Raw genomic sequence first — 26,898 nt, 5'->3', positions numbered from 1 at the left:
ACTGGGCCATGTCCCTCTGTGAATAGGCCAGGTCAGTCAGCACCTGGCCAATGCTCTTGACGTCCTCAGTCATGACCCTTTGTGACTGGGCCAAGCTCTGGAGCGCTGCAGCAACGTGGGTCTGGTACATGGCTGCCTGTGACGGGGCTCCCCTGTCCTGAGCCTCAGCCATTGACTGCACAGTGCGCCCCAAGCCTTGGACTCCTTGACCCATGTCTGTGACTTTTTCACCCAAGGCTTCCACCGCAGACACCACCCATTCGTGTTGGCCTGAGTACCATGCATTATGATACCTGTCTGGACTACAGCTGTTTCCTGGGATTGAGCAGCCTTCCGACTGTCCACTACCTTGGGAGTTCATACCTTCACCTGATGTACTGCAGCATGTGTGATGTGCGCACCAGATGGTGCCTCTTCACTAAAATGCCCCACTGAGGTGATGGTCTCTGCGATAGTGGAGGGTTCAGGTGAATGCAGTGCCAAGAAGTCAGTGTTGTCACCGGACTGGTCTTCTGGGGTGTGCTGGGGTTGGTATACCCCAGACAGGCCGATATGACCTGATGGTGATCTTGCAAGATAAAAGTTGAGGCTCATGGTGAGATCTTGGGAAGGAGTGCTTTGCGGGAGAAGGGTGACTCACTTTTTATAGGGACATCGTTTTGCATTTGGGCCTTGCTTGGTTGTTGCATGCTGATCTCCACCTCGGAGATAACCCTTTCCTGCACCTCCCCGGATAACACCATTGTCCTCTGCACGGCAGGGGTGAGAGCCTGGAGGTCTGGGATGCCTCTCTGGTCTTATCCCGCTCTCTTCTGTTATGAGCCGTCTTTTCCTAGGTGACACCTAAAGGACATGGTAAGACACTTGAGAGGCGAGTTACATGGGGAATCTGTAGCTGGTGGCATGTATGTGCAAGGCACTTGGCCAAAGAGGACAATACAGGTGTTGGGGTTTGGTGCAGGGTGGGATGTGACGGAGATGCAGGCACTTGGGTTTTTATTGCTCTCCATGAGAGGGTTTTTTTTAATTGGTCTCCATGAGAGGGGGGTATGATATGAGAAGTGAAGGACAGGCGTGATACCAGGGGAACAAAAGTGGTGGCTCACCCGAGCTGCCATAAGGAAGTCGTTCCATCTTGCGGCACTGCATGCCAGTCCTCCTGGTGAGGCTCCCAGCGCTGAGTGCCTAGGACACTTCAGCCCAGGTCAAGTTGACAACCGCGGGCGGTGGCTTCCTGCCCATCCTCGGGAAGAGGGTGTCCCACCTCTCCTCCATCGCATCCAACATTCTCTCGAGGTCTGCGAAGCGTGGTGCTGCTCTTCGTGGTGCCATCTTGGTTGGAATGAGAGTGTGAGAGGAGTGGTGTGCTTATAAGCAACTCCAACTTGTCAAGTTCTGCGGTGCCAATTCCAGCCCCAGCGAATCCGACGTCAGTGGGAATGAGGAATTGCTCTAGATTCACATGGGCAGAGTGCTGGTCCATTAGCATGTCTTGAATTGCTCCGAAAATAGCACCTCCAACGGTATGCGAACTGCAAGTATTCACTCCCGCGTGAACACTTAGTCTCCCAAATGGAGAATTCTGCCCGATATCTCAAAATTGTGCAATCTGAGTAAGAAGGATGCCTATTAACACTGGCTCTCCTGAAGCAGATAGCAATTGTGCCCTCTAACATCCCTAAGACTCATGCTCGTGACACTAATTGGCTACCAAAGGTTAACCCTCAGCAATGTCAGCTCCCCATAGTCCCAAAGTCAAGGAATTGGATAATCCTCCGTGTTTAGAGCTCAAAGCTTGGTGTTACAGATAAAGTGGCAATGAGGTTGCTTCTCTGCTGGGACCCCAACACCTGCCCATCAGGATTCAGCATCACCCGCCAGGTAGACATAACCATCCAGTTGACCTTGGAGAGTTGGGATGAGGAAGCACATGACCCTTCTGTAAGAACACCCAAGTAGTAGTGAACTTAAGGGAGGGGAAACCCAGATGGAAGACACAGGCAAGTCTAAGTGGGTGAGGGCATAGGCCTGGGTCAGTCATGCTCTGGAGCTGAGCCTCTGGGCCGGGCTGCTTCCAGGTCAGTAAGGCCAATGAGTCAGACGGGATAATTATGGTCCGCAGGAGTGACACCAAACTGACTCTCTGTCTTTCTCTCTTTCTCGCTCATCCCTCACAGGATTCCGAGCGATCTTGGGATGGAACCAGTGGAATTGGCTATCTTAGTAATCGCTACACTGGAGGAGTATAGACTTCAGCAGCAACGTGCAGTGGCTCCGAACGAAGACCCTGCAGATCAAACCACGGGGCCGCAGGGTAGGATCAGGGACTAGAGGATGCACCTGTGTTCGGAGGGCATGAAGGCACCGAAGAAGACCAAGGGTCTACCGGACTCGAGTGTCCTTCATGGAGCTGTCCGTCACCATCTGCCGTTGAAGACTCCGCCTCACGAAGGAGACTGTGCTGCATCAGTGCCATGTCATTGCAGAATTGATGGCATGTGGCAGTGGTGGACACCTGCTCCCTGTGGCTGCCAAGGTTATGGCAGCCATCAAATCCTATGCCACGGTGTCCTTCCAGGGCTCCACGGGGATCTCTTTGGTATTTCACAGACATACGTGCATCGGTGAAGTCAAGGATGCAGTGTTTGTACAGGCTCTGGACTACATCCACTTTGATCTGGATGTGGTCTGGCGGGATGAGGGAGCTATGAGGTTTGGACACATAGCTGGTTTGCCACAGGCGCAGGGAGCGATTGACTGCACCTGTGCCGCTCTCTGTGCTCCGTGACACCTGGGCATTCCCTTCATCAACCGGAAGGATTTCTACTCGCTCAATGTCCAGCTGGAGTGCGACCACCAAAGGCATTTCCAGCAGGGAGCGTGCATGACAGCTACATCCTTGGCCAGTCGCAGATCCCTGAATTCTTCGAAGGACACCCCAGGCTAAGTGTCACAAAGTCCAGGGCGGGTGGTCAGACTTTTGGACAGCGAGCTAGCCTCCTTGGGGACAAAGGATACCTCATCAGGACATGGCTGAAGACGCCGATGCAGAGTCTACAGGCCATTGTGGACAGCAGGTATGATGAGGCACACAGTGCAACACAGGTTGTCATCGAGCCTGTTGAAGATGCAGTTCCGCTGCCTTGACCGGTCAGGTTCAGGCCCTTCAATACATCCCCCAGAGTGCTTCCCACATTGTCATGGCCTGCAGTGGCCTCCTCAACCTGGCTCTGCAATGGGGTGAGGAGCTCCCTGAGGACAACTGGAGGGGTGACGTGTCATTGGATGAAATGGACATGCCTGAGGATGCTGAGGAAGAGTCTGCTGAAGAGCTTGAGAATGGTGGCCAGGTAGGGACCAAGGTGTGCATTGGTCAGGAGGGCTAAACACACCCTCATCGCATCCTGTTTCATGAAGGAAGACAAGCTCACTGTAAAACAACATGTCCACCCCCCAGGTCTTTGTGACCCATCTGCGATCAGGGGATGAAGTTGGCCGAGATATTGAACAGATGCTGGGGAGTGCCTGCTGCTCGGTAAATGCAGGAGGGGCATGAAGACTCGCAGTGAGGAATGGCCTTTGACGCTTCTCAGCTGCTGGCTATATCTGAGTCCTGTCAGTACGCTGTGAGCACGTTGTCTCTGGCTAATGTCTAAGTGAGGTTCTGCGCTACATTTCTTTGTCCCTTTGCTCTTGAGGAGGATGAGGGGATGAGGGTCTAAGGTTCACGGAATAATTTTAAAAAAAAAGAATAATTTAGAGGGCCCAATTATTTTTTTCCAATTAAGGGGCAATTTGGCGGGTTGTGGGTGTGAGACCACGCAGACACGGGGAGAATGTGTAAATTCCACATGGGTTCACTGAATCATGTCCACGCCCTATCACTGCGATTGAAACATTTGCTCTTAGAGGGCCTAACCATCTGTCAGGCATGGAGGCCCACTGAAAACACCTACGACCCGATGGGAAGAAGCATCAATCCACTGGGAGGTGGGTTGATGATTCTGAGGCGTTTAAAGTGGTGAGCAACAATAACATTTAATTTGGCATGTTAAGATCCCAGACGAAAATCCAACTATTTGCAATTTGCAAAACTGTGAGGAAATGTTAATACACCACAGGAGACATTGACCCATAGGTATCTTTTATGTTAAAATAAACTTTAATTTAAACACAGAATTAACCACAATAGCAACAAAGAAATGGTTTTACAGTTACAGCAGGTCTTAAGTAAAAGACAAAAGCTTAACTTCCTCAACCTGTCACAATATTCCATTGAAGCAAATGAATATATTTCAAATACCAATCCTGAATAAAGTTGACAACCAGGCTTCTACTTTTGTCTGTGCAGAATCTTTGGAGAGAGAAACTTTCAGGACCAAACTGAAACATCTCTGTTCTGAAGATAGTTTTAGGGCCAACTGACTTTTCAGATCGACCTGGCCAGGTCAATGGTCTGGGACACATAGAAGTTGTCATTCATCTCAAGAGGCTTGGAATATAAAAGCAGGGATGTACTTCTGAAGCTTTATAAAGCATTAGTTAGGCCCCATTTAGAATACTGTGAGCAATTTTGGGCCCCACACCTCAGGAAGGACATACTGGCACTGGAGCGGGTCCAGCGGAGATTCACACGGATGATCCCAGGAATGGTAGGCCTAACATACGATGAACGTCTGAGGATCCTGGGATTATATTCATTGGAGTTTAGGAGGTTGAGGGGAGATCTAATAGAAACTTACAAGATAATGAATGGCTTAGATAGGGTGGACGTAGGGAAGTTGTTTCCATTAGCAGGGGAGACTAGGACCCGGGGGCACAGCCTTAGAATAAAAGGGAGTCACTTTAGGACAGAGATGAGGAGAAATTTCTTCAGCCAGAGAGTGGTGGGTCTGTGGAATTCATTGCCACAGAGGGCGGTGGAGGCCGGGACATTGAGTGTCTTTAAGACAGAAGTTGATAAATTCTTGATTTCTCGAGGAATTAAGGGCTATGGAGAGAGAGCGGGTAAATGGAGTTGAAATCAGCCATGATTGAATGGCGGAATGGACTCGATGGGCCGAATGGCCTTACTTCCGCTCCTATGTCTTATGGTCTTATGGTCTTAACTCACTTGGATGAATATATAGTGGCTCTTCATAGAATTATAGAATTTACAGTGCAGAAGTAGGCCATTCGGCCCATTGAGTCTACACTAGCCCTTGGAAACAGCACCCGACTTAAGATCACACTTCCACCCGATCTCCGTAACCCAGTAACCCCACCTAACCTTTTTTGGACACTAAGGGCAATTTAGCATAGCCAATCCACTTAGCCTGCATATCTTTGGACTGTGGGATCAAACCGGAGCGCCTGGAGGAAACCCATGCAGACACAGGGAGAACATGCAGACTCTGCACATATAGTGATCCAAGCCGGAAATCGAACCTGGGAGCTGTGAAGCAACAGTGCTAACCACTATGCTACCATGCCGCCTTTTCTCTTTTCTCTCACAGGCCCACTTCGATCTCAGCACAGGCGACACCTGCTTCTCCCCTGAGAGCTCCAGGACTTTCTCTCAAAAGGGGTCAGGATCAACAGCTCAGGCATCCCACCACCCGAATATTCTCGCTTGCGGCAGTTGTGGGCATGCTTATCACAAATGGGGATGATCTGAGCTAGCGGCCTGGAGCGACAGCTATCGATGATACCTGGCAAGTGTAGGCACTGCTCATAAGCAGGGAGGAATTCTGAAGCGGAGTGCCGGGTGTGTGAGGAAGCTTGTGGGTGGTTGTATGCAGAAGTCCTGTGAGGTGGCAACATGTGGAATCAAGGTAACATTCCAAGGAGTGAAAGCAAGGTGGCGTGCAGAGAGGAAAAAAGGGAGTACTTAACCTGGCAGAACGGAGTAGGTCATTCATCTTTCTTGTCCTCTTGTATAGGCTGCTGGAACTGACCTGTGGTGTAATTCCCAAGTGGGAATCGTTATCTTGCTGGAGAGTCCCCTGTCAGCCTTGGGGTATATTATTGCCTGTCTCTCCTCCATGCGAGTGAGGGCCCCCTCCGTGAATCGAGTAGCAGGGTTCCTTGCTGTCATCCTCCTGGCTGGAATGACAGCAAGGGCTATGGAGCTGATTTAAGTGCAGGTTCATTAATGTGCTCAGATGATCCTTGGGGCAGGTGAATCAGATAGTTTACGCCTCAGGCATGCCGTTTTTCACGTGGGGCCAGCTTTTTTTTTCCCAAATGCCTAAAAACTGTGGTCTGGATCATGCCGGTGGGAATCGCACCAGTTTTCGCGCCGAGATTGACACTTTGCCATTTTTTTGGAAAAATTCCATCCCATTAGATAATTATTAATAAATCCAATCAGGAATTCAGGAACAAATTCGATATCCAAAGAGTGGTAAAGACGTAGAACTCACAAGCACAAGGAGTAACTGAGGCAAGTAGCATCGATGCACTTATGGAGAAGCTAGACAAAACTCAAGAGGAGAAAAAATAGAGGATTATGCTAATATGATTCGATGACGAAAGGTCGAAGGAGCAACATATGGAGTTTAAATACTGGCATTGAACAAAATGTAACTAGGCCATGCACCCAGAAACACTATTTATTTTAAGCAGTAATGCTTTTGAAATCTTTTCCATGACTAAAAGTTTAAAAAAAATCTTCCAGCATGAATGTGGAAAGATTGGTTTGTAACAAAGATCCCAAATTTGTGGGTGGTGACAAGGCTATCACAGCACGAGCAGGATGCCAGTTGTAAATCGTTAACAGGTAATGATTGCAATATGTATTTTAGCTCATTAGTAGTGCTGCAGCACTTCCTTCAGTTCTCAGCTTGATTCCCGTTCTACACTCTTCAAAATTCAGTCATTCGTGCTCTTCTTTGCAAGTTGTCATAAACCCTGGGCTCGTGTGCGGTCAATTCCAGCCCTACTTGGTCCGGAGGTGCAACACAGGTGAAATTAGATTTTATTTAAAATACCCTAGATCCTTGGCTGAGCCTGATAAACTACAACGACCATTAACCTTTTATTATGTTCAGTATTGTATTTACACAGACAAAAAATGTAACTGACTATCTACTGCCCCTTTCCCAAACCCCCCCCCCCTTTCTAATTCTCCCCATTTATACATACATACATACACACACACACACACACACACACACACAGCAAAGGGGAAGGGATGGTGGAAAGGGAAAGAAAAATATTCATAAAAATAAAACAATAAGAATCCTTGATGCACTGGGATGACTTTCAGTTGATGTCTTTCTGAAGTTCAGTCTTTTGTTTTGGTACTTCTACTTTCTAGACCTGATGGTTTTATCTGGCAAGATTGTCGACTTTCTCTTCAGGCTTAACTTCTGTCTGGGCTTGAACCAGTCACTGACTGTTGTCATCTAGAAGTCTGTCCCTGTCCAACCCACCACTTGTCACCTAGAACTCTGTCCCTGTCCAACCCCCCCCGCTTGCCAGTTAACCAATCAAACCAAGTCCCTACAAAGATTGTTCCTAAGATCCACTGGGTGCCAAAGAGTTTGGTTTCCTCTTGCCAAAATACAAAACATGGGAACTGAGTGTTTTGGCAGGCAGGCTGTTTCAACAGAGTCTTCTGCCTAAAGGCACATGCCGATTATGGGTCCACAGACCAAAAATAATACAATAAAATAAATGGGAATGAAGGAAATAACAGGAAGGACTCTTTCAGTACTCTTAAGTTAAAATGTGTCTTTCAGTTAACAGATAGGATTGTTTGCCTTCTGGTATGTAGCTTTGTACAGAACAAAGTTATTTTTGGGAGTGCTCTTGAGCTCTGTAGTCACTGCTGAGAAATAAATAGTTGCCTCCTCCACCCTCAAACATTTGCTGAAATGTTCTTTGCTCAGGGTACTGCAGCTGTATGAAGCTTCTGTTTTTTTTTGTCCCTGTATTAAAGTCCTCATATTGACCAAACTTTGGACCAATTGCATTAATATCTCCGAATGTAGCTTGGTGTCATCTTTTGTTTTGTAATGCACCTGTAAAGTGTTGTGGTTTCCTAGGAGGCTAGAGAGGGTGCCGCCCGGGGTGGACCGGCACTGTTGGCTGGAAGACCTGCGGGGAAATGGAATGTGTTCAATGGGAAGGATGGGTCAGTCAGTAAGGCAATAACAAATCTCGTTTGACAAGTCCTTTGAGTGAGGCCCGGTGGTTCCTCACTTATATCTGCCAGCCTCCGTGTTGGTGACCGCTCTGTCCTCGGCCTCACCGGTCACCTCCAGGGCATGCTCCTCGAAGGTGGTGAGGATCCTGATGTCTGGCACCCCACCGCCAGTCTGGGCCTTCTCTCAATTATTCTGGGAGAGCTCTTCTGGAAGGGGAATCATTAGCCACACGCTTGGTTCATGGGGGTGGGGTGGGGTAGACACTCCCATGGGGGGGGGGGGGCGGCGGTCTCAGTGGTGGCACGGTTGCTCGGGTGACATTGGTGTCTACTCACTTGTGCTGTCAGATTAACCATCTTCCTGCACTGGAGGCCAGTCTTCCTGGTCACAGTCTCAGCTCTCACAGCTGCCGCCACCTCGTCCCAGGCAGCACTGGTTGCTCCTGGACCCTCGGGGGGTGGGGGGGGGGGGACAGGGACGGGACATCCCTCCTGGGCTCCACAGTGCCTAGCAGCCTCCTGAGGTCAATGCCCCCGAATCTTGGGGCTGGTCTCCTCGGCGTCATTGTTGTGAGCTGGCTAGGGTTGGTTGAGCAAGTGTAGCTTAAGTGCTGCTCGACCATGTTAGCGGGGGGCTGGTGAGCACGGTGCCGACAAATCAGCTGGCGAGCCTTCATTTGCGGCGTGAAGCCCGTAAGGCCTTGTTAAGTGGACCAATTAACGTTGAATAGCGTTGCCAGCCTCGCTGGGCCGAGCGCCAGGAAGTTCGCGGCAATTCTCGCTCGCTACAACACTTCGAAATCTTTGCGGAGAATTGCCCCCTCCGTTTTGTTATTCTTCCTGCCAAAGTGAACAACTTCACTGTGAAGCGGGTGTAGATCTGAGGAATACCCTGGCTAGTGAGTTGTATATGCTGATATGTACCCCTACTATTATGGGCCAGGGTTTAGAGAACACCAAAGTATATTATGGGGTTCACCTGACCCACAACTTTTAATAGATTTTGGTTATGGGGAGCACAAGGGCCCACTTTACAGGTGTGATGCAACAGAGAACTAAAAGTATTTTTAAACAATGTTTATTCTATGAATCCAGTTAACATTTTATAAACCCACAGTAAACATCTTACCAACTACCAACACTGATAACCCCCAAAAAAGATACAGTACTCTATAGATAACCCTTGATAACTTTGCAAACAACATCCATAAGTCAAAAAAACCTTTTTAACAAAGACAGTAGGTTTGCATTCCTTACATAAACAGGTATTACTTTGAAATCATCAAGTGATCTGGAGACATTCTTTAGATTGCAGAGAGAGAGAGATCAATACACATCTACTTGCTTTGAATACAGCTCTCCAACTGAAAGCGAAACTAAACTCAGCTCCACCCACACAATGACATCACTGCAGCCATTTGATAAAGCACACTTTTCTTAAAGGGCCATTCACATGACACTACATCATTTTAACTCGTAATCTTTGATGTGGCACCTTGTCAAAGGCCTTCTGGAAATCAAATACAACACATCCACTTTATCCATGTTGCTTGTTACTTCCCCATGGAGCGCCAATAAATTTGTCAAACATGATTTCCCTTGCAGGGGCACCAGTTTGGCAGGCCTGGTCACGGCTCCCCTACCGCTTGCGCCGGCCAGGTACTCCACCAGCCCGGTAGTGGGGGCGGCCCTGCGGATTTGGGGCCAGTGGAGAAGGTCTGCAGGGGAGGTGGGGGCGTCGGTCTGGACTTCAATTTGTGATAACCATCGATTCGCCCCCGGGAACATGGATGGAGGGTTTCGAGCATGGCGGTGGGTGGGGGTGAGGAGGGTGGGTGATATGTTCCTGGAGGGGAACTTTGCGAGTTTGAGGGATTTGGAGGAGAAAGCTGGGCTGGAAAGAGGAAATGACTTTAGGTACTTACAGGTGCGGGACTTTGTACGCAGACAGGTCCCATCCTTCCCACGCCTCCCGCCAATAGGGATTCAGGACAGAATAGTCTCTGGAGGAGAGGGATATTTACAAGGTGCTCATGAACGGGGAAGAGTCCCAGACAGAGGGGCTGAAACTCAAATGGGAGGAGGAACTCGGCGGGGAGATGGAGGATGGGGTATGGGCGGAAGCCCTGAGTAGGGTAAACTCAACCGCAACATGTACCAGGCTCGGCCTGATTCAGTTTAAGGTCGTTCACCGGGCTCTCATGACGGTGGCTCGGATGAGCAAATTCTTTGGGGTAGAGGACAAGTGCACGGGAGGACCAATGAACCACGTGCACATGTTTTGGGCATGCCCTAAGCTTAGGGGGTACTGGGAGGGATTTGTGGATGTCATGTCCCGGGTGCTGAGAACAAGGGTGGTGATGAATCCAGAGGTGGCAATATTCGGGGTTTCGGAGGACCCGGGAGTCCAGGGGGAGAAAGAGGCCGATGTTCTGGCCTTTGCTTTCCTGATAGCCCGACGGCGAATACTGCTGGCATGGAGGGACTCAAAACCCCCAAAGACTATTGCTTTCGGACATGTCAAGTTTCTGGGTGTGGGACAAATCCAGTTCGCCTTGAGGGGATCTGTTTTGGGGTTCGCCCGAAGGTGGCAACCATTCATCGACTTCTTCGCGGGAGAGTGAGCGTCAGCAGGGGGGGGGGGGGGGGGGGGGCAGATTAGGGTAGAGTAGGAGGGATAAACAGGTGGGGAGTGTAGGTGGGAGAGGAATGGGTATGTGCATTATGGTTTGGTTGAAATGTTGGTTTTCTGTTGATGTTTGCATATTTCTGTCATCTGTAACTTTATAATGCCAAAAAATACCTCAATAAAATTGTTTGTTTTAAAAAAAAACATGATTTCCCTTTCACAAAACTATGTTTTCTCTGCTACTATTTATTTTTGTTAATAAATAAAAATGCAAGTACTTATTTATGTCTCTCTCTCTCACATTTTAGTTGTGTTTTATGCACCCAATAAGAATTGAACTTGTGTTGAGCTCCCTGCTGGACAAGGCCACACACCTCATAGCTTTAGTGTGCACCAGATTCCAGTTTAGAACCTGACTCCTGAGTTGTAAAGAAAGAAATAACTGCATTTTCAAAGATGCCTTTCGCTATAAATGGACTTTCCGCAATGTTTCACAGCAAAGTTACTAAAACATAGGGAAATGTAATAGCAGGATTCCACAAAAAGAAAGATTTATGATCCGGTAGTCTGTTCTGAGGTGTTGGATGAGGAATAAATAGTATTTCAATTCTCCAAGACTCCCAAGCTCTTATTTGGAGGTCCTTTGGGAACTTCTAATGCCTCACCTGAAAGCTGGCACCTCAGACAGTGCAGCACTTAACACGTCAGTTTAGAAGTGATGTAGAGATGCCGCTTTTGGACTGGGGTGAGCACAGTAAGAAGTCTTACAACACCAGGTTAAAGTCCAACAGGTTTATTTGGAATCACTATCTTTCGGAGCGTAGCTCCTTCATTAGGTCACCTGATGAAGGAGCTACGCTCCGAAAGCTAGTGATTCCAAATAAATCTGTTGGATTTTAACTTGGTGTTGTAAGACCGTTTTGAAGGGGCTCAAAGCTCCTTCTGACTCAGTGGTTTTGCATTTGCAACTACTTTGCATTAACAGGCCATTTTTATTCCTAGTTTTTGATAGCTTTACGAAAAAAATAATACACTTGGAGGAATTTATATTTTCCCCTTAATTGTTTTGCTGTTGACTTTGAGCTGATTCCCCTTGTCTAAAGTATTGGAACTTAAAGAAACACTGGTGATGAGTTCAGTTGCTGCTCCATGACGCTTCACAGAATTAAATGGGGTCCAGAAAATGCATTATGTGAGTAGAGTGGAAATGGGGAAATATAAGAATCACAAAGATCAATGAAGCAAAGTATTTTCAAAAGGAGTTGGCAATAAAGGGATATCTTAGCAGACACAGATTATACCAAAATAAGACACAACAGTTTTCACATGGATGGAGGCACCACTTGATTATGCTTTACTTAGGTTTGGCTCCCATCCATCTTGTTACTCCCTAAGCATCAATTAATTGTCTTGGATACATTAGAGACCCATCCTTATTGACATTTGTGCACTGTTATTCTTTGTAATCAGTACAGGCTATTCAATTACAATTTAAATGTTGGAGCTTAAATTGTTTAAAATCAAAGTACAGCATTTTAAAACAAAGAATACCTCTTTCTGGTATGACAAGCTGATCCTATGTTTGATAGATTAAAATAACTCACAAAGTAGCGTCTCAAGCCCATGGATAACCTCACGATGCTCCACTTCTCTAGCTTCCACCCTAAACACTTTAAAGAAGCCATCCCCTAGGACAAGCCCTCCGTATACACAGGATCTGCTTAGACGAGGAGGAGCGTAACAGACATCTACAGATGCTGAAAGATGCCCTCCTACGAATGGGATATGGTGCTCGACTCATCGATCGACAGTTCCAACGCGCCACAACAAAAAACTGCACCAACCTCCTCAGAAGACAAACACGGGACACAACCGACAGAGTACCCTTAGTCGTCCAGTACTTCCCCGGAGCGGAGAAATTATGACATCTTCTTCGCAGCCTTCAACACATCATCGATGAAGGTGAACATCTTGCCAAGGTCATCCCCACACCCGCACTACTTGCCTTCAAACAACCGTGTAACCTCAAACAAACCATTATTTGCAGCAATCTAGACAGCCTTTAGAACAGCGACCATGACACCATACAACCCTGCCATGGCAATCTCTGCAAGACATGCCAGATCATTGACATGGGTACCACCATTACATGTGAGAACACCACCCACCAGGTACGTGGTACATACTCGTGCGACTCGGCCAACGTTGTCTACCTCATACGCTGCAGGAAAGGATGTCCCGAAGCATGGTACATTGGCGAAACCATGCAGACACGGCGACAACGGATGAACGGACATCGCATGACAATCGCCAGGCAGGAATGTTCCCTTCCAGTCGGGGAACACTTCAGCAGCCAAGGGCATTCAGCCTCTGACCTTTGGGTAAGCGTTCTCCAAGGTGGCCTTCAGGATGCGCGACAATGCAGAATCGCCGAGCAGAAACTTCTAGCCAGATTCCGCACACATGAGTATGGCCTCAACAGGGACCTTGGATTCATGTCACATTACATTCACCCCCCACCATCTGGCCTGGGCTTGCGAGATCCTATCAACAGTCCTGGCTTGAGACAATTCACACCTCTTTAACCTGTCCCTTTCTCCAGTTGCTCCGTTTGGACCTGTAAAGACTTAATTACCTGCAAAGACGCGCATTCAAAGTATCGTCTTGTATCTTTGACTTTGTCTACACATATGTTTCTGGAACCTACCTCTTCACTTACCTGAGGAAGGAACAGTGTTCCGAAAGCTAGTGATTCAAAACAAACCTGTTGGACTTTAACCTGGCGTTGTAAGACTTCTTACTGTGCTCATCCCAGTCCAACACTGGCATCTCCACATCATAACTATTCTTTGGCCAATAAAATTAATGCTGCTGTTGAAAACAAAATGGAAGGACAGCTCCTGTCTAATTATAATTGAAAATACATTGCAGGATCACTGTCGCATGCTGTTTCATCATGCTTCTTGTTTTGTATTATCTGTATAACTGAACATACTACACTTCTTGTGGATATTTTTCTTTGACACAAATTCAAACATGAGGCACTGAGACATACCTAATTGTCTATCCTAAAATGTTCAGGCAGTCCATGACATTTTTAAAAAATCAAAAAAATCTGTGCTCCCTTAGAGGGACAGTAAGTTGTTTTTTCTCAAAGACTTCAGGAGAATTTGTACAATAGACTACGAAAGAGAAAATGCTGGAAAATCTCAGCAGCATCTGTAGGGAGAGAAAAGAGCTAACATTTCGAGTCCGATGACTCTTTGTCAAAGTTGACTGTTCAATCGATTGTTCTATTATTAAGTATGAAACCGGAGTTTCATATTTGGTACCATCACTCTGAGCGTGGGTTAAAAGATTTTGCTCCATTACTGAGAAGTTGTATAATTTAGATCCAGAATTATCACAGACGCTGACAAGGAAGCCTCAAAATTAAAAGTTCTCACTTTTACATCAATCCTTTAAATGTGACTTTAAAACGGACTACACTGACGACCCACTTTCAGTAATGCAGTGCAGCATTTATTTTAATTTATACAACTTAATGTGGCTATCGTGTTCTTTAAAGAGTAGAACAGTTGAATTATTTATACTGGTTTGATGAATTTCACAAAAATGTTTTCATGTTGTCTTAATGAATAGGTTCAATAGAGTTCTGATCTTACAGAAGTGGAATTTTCAATTCCAGAGTAACTTGCATTTTTAAAAATTGTAAAATGTCAGGAATGGAGGACAACGAAGAATTGGTGGTGGCATTAGTTCATGGCAAGGATGATACTCAACACTTAGTTATACGACAAAATCTGTATAAACAGACATCCCAACCTGCATGGTAAAATATACAAAAAGCACTCAAAACTACAGAAGCTGGCAAATTATAAACGATAGATAGCCTTCAATGTACCAAGCCTTCTTCCTACTTAAAACACTGAACGCTGCTTGTTGCAAAGCTGCTATATCTGATCCCAACTCAGTGAATGTTTCAATGACACATCCCCTTGTTACTTGCTTCCTTTCTGCCCCGAAATTCTCTTGGACCTGTCACTCTTGTGACGTCAGTGTGTGGCAGCAGTGCAATTCCTGAAATTGCTTTTGTGGAATGAGGTGTTATTTACTCAAGAGAGAAACCATTCTGTTTCTGGGTTGACTGTTGGCATGGCTCTGTCCCCAGGGATAAAGTGGATTCTCTGCTGCAATGGATGCTGGGTAAGGAACTCTCCATTTAGCAAAAAATATGTCTGCACCAAGAAACCCACTGCTGCCTCAAACTGATCTTCATACAATGACCTCGCCAATCATTCTAACCAAGGAAAGTATGTGCGAACAGTGAGAGGGGCACCATCTTTCCTGCCATAGCATTTTATCTGTATATTCTTTCACTGGCTGCTAGCAGCTCTTTATTTTTTCCGTCAACTCCTGATGGTGGTCTGTTTACTTAAGGAGCATCGACTTTGCTGAGTGAAGGTGGTTGGTTGTCCCAGGACTCGTTGGCACTATAAAGTGAGGGACAGGTCTGAGAGTCCCAGCTATTAGTCAGCTTCCTGTAGACTGGCTGTTCAACAAGCGAGCTGCTGTTTTACTTCTACGCATAATCTAACTTGTGTTTTCAGACTTAAATGCTCTTAATACATTCTAAGGCATGCTTTACGAAGCTTCAGTGTACTGGCACCAGCTGTCATCACACTTCTTCCTTTTCTTGATCCTGTGACTTACCTAATGCTGGTAAGTAGAATGGAGAAGTTCAATTCATTACTGAAGTTACACTCTGCTGCTAGAGAGAGCAAATAATACAGGAATTTGGACTATAAAACTGTCAAGTGAGTGCAGCTGAACACTGGTGAATTCTTAGCATTGTTGCAGCTGTTTAATGCTGATCATAGTCATCTCAGCTGGCTCTCAAAGATTGTTGGAAATTTCTTACATTACATTGTTTACATAGTCATTTTAAGAAAAATAAATGGATAGCTGATGTCAGCCCCGAAGATGTCATTATCTTACAAATTTTGTTGTACTTCATTGGCTATACTCAGTAACAATTGGCAACTGCATGGGGATCACAAATCCTCTTTATAATAGCATAATCATAGAATTTACATTGCAGAAGAAGGCCATTCAGCCCATCGAGTCTGCACTGGCCCGTGGAAAGAGCACCGTACCCAAGCCCACACCTCCGCCCTGTCCCCACACCTCTGCCCTGTCCCCACACCTCCGCCCTAGTTTTTGACACTAGGGTCAATTTAGCATATCCAATTCACCTAACCTGCACATCTTTGGACTGAGCGAGGAAACTGGAGCACCCGGAGGAAACCCACGCACACCCGGGTAGAACGTGCAGACTCCGCACAGACATTGACCCAAGCCGGGAATCAAACCTGCGACCCTGGAGCTGTGAAGCAACTGTGCTACCATGCTACCTTACTGTCAGGCTTGCTTCAGGCCTGCAATGGTTACTAGTTTAATATATGAATCCTGTAGCATTGGAGCATTGTGCATCAGTGCACGACCTAACAATGCTATGTGATAATTGTGACTGGAAATGGGTAAAATAATAGATAGCTGGAAGCAAAATACAAGATAGTATAGTAACCTAATCGAATATTGGAGTGAAGCTTAAGCCAATGATCATCATTGTTATCTGAGTACAATAAATAGTAGCCGCAGGTTCTCACTATAACTGTGCATTATGCTGTGCGGGTAACTCTAAAGTTAGATGACTTGCTCATGACAGATATTGCCAAAATCCCAGTGAGTTATAGAATTATACAGCACAAAAGGAGGCCATTTAATCCTTTGATTTGATTTGATTGATTGTCACATGTACCGAAGTACAGTGAAAATTATTTTTCTGCGGCCGAGGGATAATAGACAGTACGTACATAGACAAAGAGAATAATCACCAGAGAACATTGACAAATGGCACATCGACAAACAGTGATTGGTTACAGTGCGGAACAAGGGGACAAACAAAGCAAATACATGAGCAAGAGCAGCATAGGGCGCCGTGAATAATGTTCTTACAGGGAACAGATCAGTCCGAGGGGAAGTCGTTGAGTCTTTTGGTGTGGGGAAAAAGCTATTCCTCTGTACCTTCGGCCTGATGGAAAGGTCTGGAAGAAGGCAATGCTTGGGTAGGAGGAGTCTCTGATAATGCTGTCTGTCTCCCTGAGGCAGTGGGAGGTGCCACCAGGAGCAGACGGTACAGCGCCCAGGACAGGACCTTCATCAGGTCCGAAGTCCAACGGTTGCTTCAGGAAGGCATCATCGAGACCAGCAACAGCCCCTGGAGAGCCCAAGTGGTAGTGGTCAAAATTGGGGAGAAAAACAGGATGGTCGTTGACTACAGTCAGACCATCAATCGGTACACGCAGCTCTACGCGTACCCCCTCCCACGCATATCTGATATGGCTAATCAGATTGCACAGTACCGGGTCTTCTCGACAGTAGACCTGAAATCTGCCTACCACCAGCTCCCCATCCGCGAGGCAGACCGCCCATACACTGCGTTCGAGGCAGACGGCTGCCTTTATCACTTTCTTAGGGGTCTCTTCGGCGGCACCAACTTGGTCTTCCAACGGGTGATGGACTGAATGGTTGATCGGTACAGGTTGTGGGCCACTTTCCCGTACCTGGACAATGTCACCATCTGCGGCCACGATCAGCAGGACCATGACGCCAACCTTGCCAAGTTTCTCCACACCGCCACTCTCCTCAACCTCCCGTATAACAAGGAGAAGTGCGTATTCAGCACAAACCGCTTAGCCATCCTCGGCTATGTGGTCCAGAACGGAGTTCTGGGGCCCGACCCCGATCGCATGCGATCTCATGGAACTCCCCCTCCCCCACTGCCCCAATGCCCTCAAACGTTGCCTGGGGTTCTTTTCGTATTACGCGCAGTGGGTCCCAAACTATGTGGACAAGGCCTGCCCACTCATTCAATCCACTGTTTTTCCTCTGAAGACTGAGGCTCACCAGGCCTTTAACCGTATCAAGGCCGACATCGCCAAGGCCGCGATCATAGAATTTACAATGCAGAAGGAGGCCATTCGGCCCATCAAGTCTGCACCGGCTCTTGGAAAGAGCACCCTACCCAAGGTCAACACCTCCACCCTATCCCCATAACCCAGTAACCCCACCCAACACTAAGGGCAATTTTGGACACTAAGGGCAATCTATCATGGCCAATCCACCTAACCTGCACATTTTTGGACTGTGGGAGGAAACCGGAGCACCTGGAGGAAACCCACGCACACACTGGGAGGATGTGCAGACTCCGCACAGACAGTGACCCAAGCCGGAATCGAACCTGGGACCCTGGAGCTGTGAAGCAATTGTGCGATCCACAATGCTACCGTGCTGCCCGTTTAAAAAATTTTTTTTTAGAATTTTTTTTTATGGCAACCCCAGAATACCACTAGTCAGATTTTGTAAAAAAAACAAAACATTTGTACAATTGACTCCTCTGCCCAACTGTCATACCTTTTAAAAACATATAATACAAAGAACGAAAGGTTGGTTGAGAAACAACATTCAAGTTGAGACCAGGAGAAACAGTTCACGAGCCGTGCCAATTAATTGTGTTAATTACATTGTGTAAAACATTTTCCTGTATGTCACATTATAGCCTCTTTATGATGCCGCATTATATGCTGGTTCTTTTCTGATGGTCTATGGAAACCCTTTTTGCAAAACTCGCATCGGTGAGGGTAGTCCTTTGTGTGAATAGATATTACATGACGTTTGAAACCTGAAACATCAGTAGTGCTATATTCGCAATATTCACGCTGGTAAACTTTCTTTCCACTGTGTGTCTTCATGTGCTTTTTAAGCTCACTCTGCTGTCGAAACTCTCTCTTGCACCTTTTGCACTTAAAAGGAAGGTCCTTGGTGTGGACTGAAAGAATATGGCGGCTAAGTATAAAAGGATCTGCAATTTTGAAATCACAGTGCCTGCACTGATGAAGCTTTTTTCCCTTGTGGGTTGACATATGTTTCTTCAGCTCTGAAGGACGATGAAATCCTTTATCATACACCTCACATTTGTGTGGAAATTCCTTGGTGTGTACAGATATTATATGGCGTTTAAGGTCACTAGAGTTAGATCTTCTGTGGTCACAATGTGGGCACTGATGGGTCCTATGTGCCTGAAATAAAGTGGCATGCTTTTGCAGATCTTTGTCATCCAAAAATGTTTGAGGACAGTGGTCACATTTGTATGGCAGCTCATTGCTGTGCTTAGTTTTCACATGGGTCTTCAGATTAGAAGCATCAGCAGATCTGTATTCACAGTACTGACAGTGGTATGGTTTTTCCCCTGTGTGAGTTCGCGATGCACACGGTCGACGAGACGCTCCCCTTCCAAGTCGAGAGCGATGCATCAGACATCACTCTGGCTGCCAGCCTCAACCAGGCAGGCAGGCCCGTGGCATTCTTTTCCCGCACTCTCCATGCCTCCAAAATTCGGCACTCCTCCGTCAAAAAAGAGGCCCAAGCCATCGTTGAAGCTGTGCGGCATTGGAGGCATTACCTGGCCGGCAGGAGATTCACTCTCCCCACTGACCAACGGCTGGTTGCCTTCATGTTTAACAACACACAGCGGGGTAAGAACAAAAACGATAATATCTTGAGGTGGAAGATCGAGCTCTCCACCTACAATTGAGATTTTGTATCGCCCCGGTAAGCTCAACGAGCCCCCCCCATGCCCTATCCCGAGGTACGTGTGCAAGCGCACAAGTGGACCGACTCCGGACCCTGCACGACAATCTCTGTCACCCAGAGGTCACACGTTTTTACCATTTCATCAAGGCCCGCAAACTGCCCTACTCCATCGAGGAAGTCGGGGCGATCACCAGAGACTGCCAGGTCTGGGTGGAGTGTAAACCGCACTTCTACCGGCCAGACCGTGCGTGCCTGGTGAAGGCTTCCCGCCCCTTTGAACGCCTCAGAGTGGACTTCAAAGGGCCCCTCCCCTCCACCGACCGCAATACGTACTTTCTCAGTGTGGTCCCCTTTGCCATCCCATGCCCCGACATGACGTTTGCGACCATCATCAAAGCCCTCAACACCATCTTCGCCCTGTTCAGCTTCCCTGCCTACGTCCACAACGACCGCGCATCCTCATTCATGAGCGAAGAGCTGCGCCAGTACCTGCTGAACAGGGGCAGTGCCTCGAGCAGGACGACCAGCTACAACCCCAGGGGAAATGGGCAAGTGGAGAGGGAGAATGGGACAGTCTGGAGGGCCATCCAGCTGCCGCTACGGTCCAGAAATCTCCCGGCCTCCCGCTGGCAGGAGGTCCTCCCCGACGCACTTCACTCCATTCGGTCGCTCCTGTGCACCGCGACGAATGAAACCCCCCATAAACGTCTCTTTGCCATCCCTAGGAAGTCCACCTCTGGGGATTCGCTCCCGACATGGCTGGCAGCTCCAGGACCCATTCTCCTCCGTAGACTCGTTAGTCTCCACAAAGCAGACCCGTTGGATGAGAGGGTACAGCTACTTCATGCCAACCCGCAGTGCGCCTACGTAGCGTACCCCGACGGCCACCAAGACACAGTCTCCCTCAGGGACCTGGCACCAGCTGGTTCCACCCTCCCCCGGCGCACCCCACCGCAGCCCCCACTCTGGGACAATCCGTCCTCCCCTTGCTCACACCCGGGGATGAAGAGGATTTCAACATGCTCCCAGAGTCACTGAAGACCAAGCTGCCGCTGGAGTTGCCACCAGCCCTGCGGCGCGCTCAACGACAGATCAAGGCACTGGACAGCCTGAATTTGTAATATTATCTGTACTTTTAAAACACAACTTCCTGTATATCGTTCTCCACCAGCCCCGCCGGACTCATTTTTTTAACAGGGGGTGAATGTGGTAGTCACCACTGATGTATATATTGTATATATAGGATGTTGATATAGGTGCTTTACAGTAAGGCCCCTGTACTACAGGTATGGGGGTAGATCCCTGCCTGCTGGTTCCACCCAGTTGGCGGAGTATAAATATGTGTGCTCCCAGTACAGCAGCCATTTTGTCAGCTGCTGTAGGAGGCCACACATCTCAGTGTAATAAAGCGTCGATTACATCCTGCCCTCGTCTTTGTGTAATTGATCATGCATCACAGCAGTCTTACATAGGTGTCCTTGTTGTTGAGGTGTTCGAGTGTTGATTGTAGAGCCTGGGAGAAGCATCTGCTGTGGACCGGTTGAGCTGATAGGCAAACTGCAGTGGATCGAGACCGTCTGGGAGGCTGGCAGTGATCTGTCTCATGACTAGCCGCTCAAAGCATTTCATGATAACTGACGTCAGGGCCACCGGTCGATGGTCGTTGAGGCAGGCATGTTTGTGTCAATAGTGCTCTCATGTTCAGAAGATGGAACTAATTTCCTTTGTGATATTTTCATAGTATTACTAGCAAATAATTTTCTCTACCTTTTTTATTTGAAGTTTGATATTAACAGTCGGCTAATTCAGCAGAGAAGGAGGTCCTTCATACCTGTGCTGGCTCTTTGAAAGACCAATTGAATTAACTCCACTTCGTTGCTTTTTCCTCACAGCCATGTAAATTCTCCTCCTTCAAATATTTATCCAATTCACAATTGTTACTCATTTCCACCAGCCTGTCAAAGCTTGCATTTTGGAACATCATGACTTGCTGTTAAAAACAAAATCTCTACTTGTTGCCCATGGTTACGGACCATCAGCTATTGGCAATGGTATTCCCATATTTACTCTATCAAAATACTACATAATTTTGAACTCTTCTATTAAATTTCCCCTCAATTTTCTCTGCTCTAAGGAGAACAACCCCAGTTTCTCTCGTCTCTCCACATAACTGAACTCCACTACTTTGGTCAAATTCTCCTAAATTCCTTCTGCAATCTCTCAAGAGGCTTTGTCAACCTCCCTGAAGTGTGATGCCCAGAATTGATATTATATTCCAGCCAAAGTCAATATTGGGAGCTGCTCTTCAATTAATGCAGTAGGATATTTTACTCTTTCCTGAGGGTGTAGACAGGACCTCTGTTTAATGTCTGATTGGAAAGATGGCGCTGCTTCATAAGACCATAATTAGGCCACTCAACCCATTGAGTCTGCCCCGCCATTCAATCATGGCTGATATTTTTCTCATGCCCATTCTCCTGCCTTCTCCCCATAACCCCTGATCCCCTTATTGATCAAAAAGCTATCTATCTCTGTCTTAAAGACACGCAATGATTTGGCCTCCGCAGCCTTCTGCGGCAAAGAGTTCCACAGATTCACCACCCTCTGGCTGAAGAAATTCCTCCCCAACTCTGTTATAAAGGATTGTCCCTTTAGTCTGAGATTGTGTCCTCTGCTTCTAGTTTTTCCTACAAGTGGAAACATCCTCTCCACGTCCACTCTATCCAGGCCACGCAGTATCCTGTACGTTTCAATAAGATCCCCCCTCATCCTTCTCAACTCCAACGAGTACAGACCCAGAGTCCTCAACCGTTCCTCATATGACAAACTCCTCATTCCAGGGATCATTATTGTGGACCTCTGGACCCTTTCCAAGGCCAGCACATCCTTCCTTAGATACGGGGCCAAAATTGCTCACAATACTCCAAATAGGGTCTGACCAGAGCCTTAAAAAGCCTCAGAGGTATATCCCTGGTCTTGTATTCTCACCCTCTTGACATGAATGCTAACATTGCATTTGTCTTCCGAACTGCTGACTGAACCTGCACGTTAACCTTAAGAGAATCGTGAACAAGGACTCCCAAGTCCCATTGTGCTTCTGATTTCCTAAGCATCTTCCCATTTAGAAAATTGTCTATGCCTCCATTTCTCCTTCCACAGTGCATAACCTCACACTTTTCCACATTGTATTCCATCTGCCACTGCTTTGTCCACTCCTAGCCTGTCGAAGTCCTTCTGCAGCCCGCCTGCTTCCTCAATACTACCTGCCCCTCTACAGATCTTTGTATCATCTGCAAACTTAGCAACAGTGCCTTCAGTTCCTTCCTTTAGATCAGTAATGTATATTGTGAAAGTTGTGGTCCCAGCACTGACCGGTACACCACTAGTCACCTGCTGCCATCCTGAAAAAGACCCCTTTATCCCCACTCTCTGCCTTCTGCCCGTCAGCCAATCCTTTATCCATGCCAGCATCTTACCCGTAACACCATGGGCTTTTAACTTATTTAACAGTCTCCTGTGCGGCAAAGGCCTTGTCAAAGGCCTTCTGGAAATCTAAATAAATGTCCCCTGGTTCTCCTTTGTCTAACTTCTTTGTTCCCTCCTCAAAGAACCCTAACAGATTTGTCAGACGTGATTTCCCTTGATGAAGCTGTGCTGACTCAATCCTATTTTATCATGCACTTCCAATGCCTCTACAATCTCCTGAGCTATCTCTTTTAGAACCCTGGGGTGTAGTCCATCCGGTCCAGGTGACTTATTCACCTTCAGACCTTTCAGTTTCCCCAGAACCTTCTCTTTAGTGGTGGTCACTGCACTCACCTCTGCCCCCTGGTTCCCCTGGAGCTCTGGCATCCCACTGGTGTCTTCCACCGTGAAGACTGATGCAAAGTAACTATTCAGTTTGTCTGCTATTTCTTTGTTTCCTATTATTCCTTCTTCAGCCACATTTTCCAGTGGTCTAATGTCTATTGTTGCCTCTCTTACCTTTCATATATTGTAAAAAAACTCTTCCTATCTTCCTTTATATTACTAGCTAGCTTGCACTCATACTTCATCTTCTCCCCCTTATTGCTTTTTTAGTTGTCGTCTGCTCGCTTTTAAAGGCTTCCCAATCCTCTGGCTTCCCACTAATCCTCGCCATTTTGTATGCTTTTTCTTTAGATTTTATGTTGTCCTTGACTTCCCTTGTCAGCCATGGATGCCTTGTCCTTCCCTTAGCATGTTTCCTCCTCCTTGGGATGAATTTCTGTTGTGCCTCCCGAATAACCCCTCAAAACTCCTGTCATTGCTGTTCCACTGTCTTCCCTGCTAGGCTCCTTTTCCAATCAACTCTGGCCAGCTCCCTCCTCCCTCATGTCTTTGTAGTTAACCTTATTTAATTACTCTATATTGTACATAATAGAACAGCGAGTAGAGAAAGCGGCAGGAATCTAATTTCAGGCACAGCGATAGAGGGGACAGTTAATGCAGGATTAAGAGTGGTGTACCTAAATGTGGGCAGTATACGAAACAAGGTAAATGAGCTTGTTGCACACATTGAAATTGAGGGGTACGATGCTGTGGGCATCACAAAGACATGTCTGTGAGGGGATCAGGGTTGGGATCTAAATATCCAAGGATATGTGCCCTATCGAAAGGATGGGCAGAGGGGCGGCGTTACATTGTTAAGAAGAACATAAGAACTAGGAGCAGGAGTAGGCCATTTGGTCCCTCGAGCCTGCTCCACCATTCAATGAGATCATGGCTGATCTTTTCTGGACTCAGCTCCACTTTCCGGCCCGAACACCATAATCCTTTTATTCTTCAAAAAACTATCTATCTTTATCTTAAAAACATTTAATGAAGGAGCCTCAATTGCTTCACTGGGCAAGGAATTCCATAGATTCACAACCCTTTGGGTGAAGAAGGTCCTCCTAAACTCAGTCCTAAATCTACTTCCCCTTATTTTGAGGCTATGCCCCCTAGTTCTGCTTTCACCCGCCAGTGGAAACAACCTGCCCGCATCTATCCTATCTATTCCCTTCATAATTTTATGTTTCTATAAGATCCCCCCCCGCATCCTTCGAGTACAGTCCCAGTCTACTCAACCTCCTCGTAATCCAACCCCCTCCGCTCTGGGGATTAACCTAGTGAATCTCCTCTGCACACCCTCCAGCGCCAGTACATCCTTTCTCAGGTAAGGAGACCAAAACTGAACACACTACTCCAGGTGTGGCCTCACTAACACCTTATACAATTGCAGCATAATCTCCCTCGTCTTAAACTCCATCCCTCTAGCAATGAAGGACAAAACTCCATTTGCCGCCTTCATCACCTATTGCACCTGTAAACCAACTTTTTGTGACCCATGCACTAGTGCACCCAGGTCTCTCTGCACAGCAGCATGTTTTAATATTTATCATTTAAATAATAATCCCTTTTGCTGTTACTCCTACCAAAATAATTAAATTTAAGGAATTAAATTAAATCTACAACGAGAAGCAATATAGGACCAGAAGGGTAGAATCTATTTGGGTAGAATTAAGGAATCGCAAAGGAAAAAAGACCATGATGGGAGTTATGCACAGGCCCCCTAGCAGTAGTCAGGATGTGGGGCAGAAAATAAAACCGTAGATAGAGAAAGCATATAAGAAAGGCAATAGAAAGCACATAAGAAAGGCAATATTATAATAATCATGGGGGAATTCAACATGCAGGTGGACTGGAAAAATCAGATTGGTAGCAGATCCCAGGTGGATTAGGAAAGTCAGGTTGGTAGCGGATTCCAAGAAAAGGAATTTGTGGAATGACTAAGAGATTTTTTTTTGGAGCAGCTTGTGGTAGAGCTCACCGGGAAACTGACAATTCTGGAGTTGATGTGTAATGAGGCAGACTTGATTAGGGAACCTAAGGTGAAGGAATCTTAGGAGGGAGTGACAACAATATTATAGAATCATAGAATTTACAGTGCAGGAGGCCATTCGGTCCATCGAGTCTGCACCGGCCCTTGGAAAGAGCACCCTTCTTAAACCCACGCCTCCACCCCCTCCTCGTAACCCAGTAATCCCACCTAACCGCTTGGACACCTAAGTGGCAATTTAGCATAGCCAATCCACCTCACCTGTCTGCAGTTTGAGAGGGAGAAGGTGGAATCAGATGTAATGGTATTACAGTTGAATAAAGATGACTATAAGGACATGAGGGAGGAGTTGGCTAGAGTTGCTTGGAAGGGAAGATGGTGCAGTGGTTTTGGGGGGTTATTCGGGAGGCACAATAGAAATTCATCCCAAGGAGGAGGAAACATGCTAAGGGGAGGGCATGGCAACCATGGCTGTGTCTAATATTCGGGGTGTCGGACCAGTTGGGGTTGGAAACGGGTGCGGAGTCAGATGTTGTAGCCTTTGCCTTGTTGATCGCCCGAAGGCAGATCCTGTGCCCTGGCGTGGCGGGGGACCTGTTGGAATTCTTGACTCTTTAGAAGGTTAAGTTTGAACTGAGGGGAAGGATGGAGGGGTTCTACAATTCATGGGCATTATTCATTATACACTTTCAAGAATTGGATAACATCTAACATTAATGGCGGGGATTGGGGGAGGGGGACTGTACATGTTAATGGTGACAAGGGTGATTCCTGCTTCCTTTCTGTTTTTTGTTTATGTTAACATGCGGGCAGTTGTTTGAGGGTTGGTGGGAGGAAGGGATTGTTGTTGATATGGGGATTAACATATTTTCTACTGCTTAATGTTTATTGTTGGTGGGTGCAAATTTGGGAGAAAATGTGAAAAAGCAGACTAGAAATATTTTTAAAAATGTCCCCAGGATGTACATCAGAGGTGGAGGCAGCCTGCTGCTAAATAAAGAGACCCACCCCCCAGAAGAGAGAGCTCTGTCTGACCAGCCCCCCCGGAAGAGAAAGCTCTGTCAGAAAGCACCCCGGAAGAGAGAGCTCTGTTTGGAAGCTAAAGCTCAGTCCAAACAAAGGCAGTGAACAAAACATCACTACTTTAAAACTCACCTGGGCAGGACACCTGGCTCAGGCACCGGAAGCAGCACCTGTCAATTACTGGAAAGAGAAAACCAGTCAGCTGGGCTTAAACCCCCTCATCTTTGATCTGCATGCCATTCATTCATTTCTCTTTAATATTGATTTTACTAGGTTGTGATTGACAGCTTCCACACATCCAGCTGTCAGCATTGTTCATTCTTCTCCCTTCACGGTTGAAAGACTTTGAGCAACTTTGAAGTAGTTAAAGTCGTAGTGAAACTAACAGAACACACTTAACTCTGCTTGATGTGGTCCAGGAGCTGTCAATCATGTCTTGATCTTTATTGTGGGGGGTCTCCTAATTTAGGGAGTAGTATTGTGGGGGTTTTTGTTATTTAGGGGGTGGGAGGCTGAATTGTGATGCTGCGAGGGGGTGGGGTTGGCGTTGGGGTTGGCCAGCTGCGCGGGAACACACTTTGGGGCTGCCCGCTCAAAATGGCGGGAGCAAAAATCAGGTGC

General features: G+C 47.0%; 2 protein-coding genes across 6 annotated transcripts in view; one reads left to right on the top strand and one right to left on the bottom strand.

Moving 5' to 3' along the window:
* pak5 (p21 protein (Cdc42/Rac)-activated kinase 5) overlaps nt 1-26,898 on the top strand; it is a 458,196-nt gene that overhangs the window by 11,628 nt on the left and 419,670 nt on the right. The window lies entirely within an intron of this gene.
* LOC140420563 (zinc finger protein 711-like) lies at nt 18,181-19,135 on the bottom strand. The gene has a single exon (XM_072504584.1). The coding sequence runs from the start codon at nt 19,133-19,135 to the stop codon at nt 18,371-18,373; it is 765 nt and encodes a 254-aa protein (XP_072360685.1). The 3' UTR covers nt 18,181-18,370.

This window comes from Scyliorhinus torazame, chromosome 1 (assembly GCF_047496885.1).
Source record: "Scyliorhinus torazame isolate Kashiwa2021f chromosome 1, sScyTor2.1, whole genome shotgun sequence".
Classification (NCBI taxonomy): Eukaryota; Metazoa; Chordata; class Chondrichthyes; order Carcharhiniformes; family Scyliorhinidae; genus Scyliorhinus; species Scyliorhinus torazame.
Note: the sequence above shows the minus strand (reverse complement) of the source record. Positions and strands in the feature narration are given on the sequence as shown.